The 1,155-nt window shown below is 35.8% G+C and overlaps 1 protein-coding gene across 1 annotated transcript; it reads right to left on the bottom strand.

Annotated features, from left to right (window-relative positions):
• Positions 1 to 458: 458 nt before the first annotated feature.
• Positions 459 to 1,154, bottom strand: LOC114579262 (cysteine-rich repeat secretory protein 55-like; the record flags this gene model as incomplete). Its single annotated transcript, XM_028693302.1, has 1 exon — positions 459 to 1,154. A coding segment is annotated over one exon (585 nt), but the record flags the coding sequence as incomplete, so codon positions are not given.
• Position 1,155: the final 1 nt, after the last annotated feature.

Below are 1,155 nucleotides of genomic sequence, written 5' to 3'. Positions count from 1 at the left end.
TTAGTGAAATTCAATGCTATATAAATCTTGAATGATTAGATGAAAATTAGGAAAAATAGAATAGTTATGAAAATTAAGTAAATAACTAAAAAAAAAATTGAGATAAAATTTTATTATGAATTGATTGATTTTATCATCTCAAATGATCTTATGAGTATATATAGACTTCATGGATTATCTATCTAATAGGATATTCAAGGATTAAACAAAATTTCCACTAAATATCAAAAGTAAAGTTTTTATAAAAATGTTTTAAGCCTTCGAATTTTCCAAGAGGATAACATGGATTGATTCCAGCTCTTTGAGAAACGCAAAATAATAAGGCTTTTTAAAAACTGTTCAGCAAAAAAAATGAAAGTTTTTAATAAGTGCAGCAAGCAAAAACATAATTTATTCAGAGAGGGGACAATTCACATAACACACGTATTTAAATATAGTCAAAGGATTTGGCTAACTGGTTGATCAGTTAAGACATATCGAATGACTAATTAACATGACACACACAAAAAGAGAAGGTTTACTTAAACTTAAGAACACATAAATAACTTATATAATTAACGATGGACAACTTAGGGAGAAGTAGGTGCATATGCAATGGGACTTGGGGCTATAGGGCCAACGAGGAAATCATAAATCTCGTATCTCATCACACAACTGGTATTGATCACATAGCAACCCAACCGGCTTTTGCAGGACCCAAATATAGTCTCTGATGCCTTCTCTAAGCATTGGCTGCATGCTGATTCTTGAAGGTCACGCGTGCATTGTGCCATTCCATAGATAGTCATGTTGCTCTTCAAAATATTTCTCTCACCTCGTCCAAATTTGTCATCCCTTGTTGCGGCCGCTACTTTCACCTCTCCCATTAGCCCCTCCACTGCTTGATTGAAGTCTGCAGGATCCGTTGTTATAGGAGATGAAGACCAACTATTGGTATAGCTCGTATCAGATTGTCCGAGGAAGTTTTTGGAATCGTAGTGAATAAAGCAATATTCGTACCAAATTCGTGCTTCAGCTGAAAATGGACATATTGTTCGGATCTTATCTGCCGCTTCTAAGATGCAAGGCAAGCATGTCTCACGGCTAATGTCCCCTCGACATCGAGTGAGACCGTAGATAATGTCCTGGCCTATGCCATAGGACGAGGTGGCATCA

The sequence above is a fragment of the Dendrobium catenatum genome, unplaced genomic scaffold (assembly GCF_001605985.2).
Source record: "Dendrobium catenatum unplaced genomic scaffold, ASM160598v2 fragScaff_scaffold_250, whole genome shotgun sequence".
NCBI classification, from domain to species: Eukaryota; Viridiplantae; Streptophyta; class Magnoliopsida; order Asparagales; family Orchidaceae; genus Dendrobium; species Dendrobium catenatum.
The sequence above is the reverse complement of the archived record's forward strand: the minus strand, read 5'-3'. Positions and strand labels throughout refer to the sequence as shown.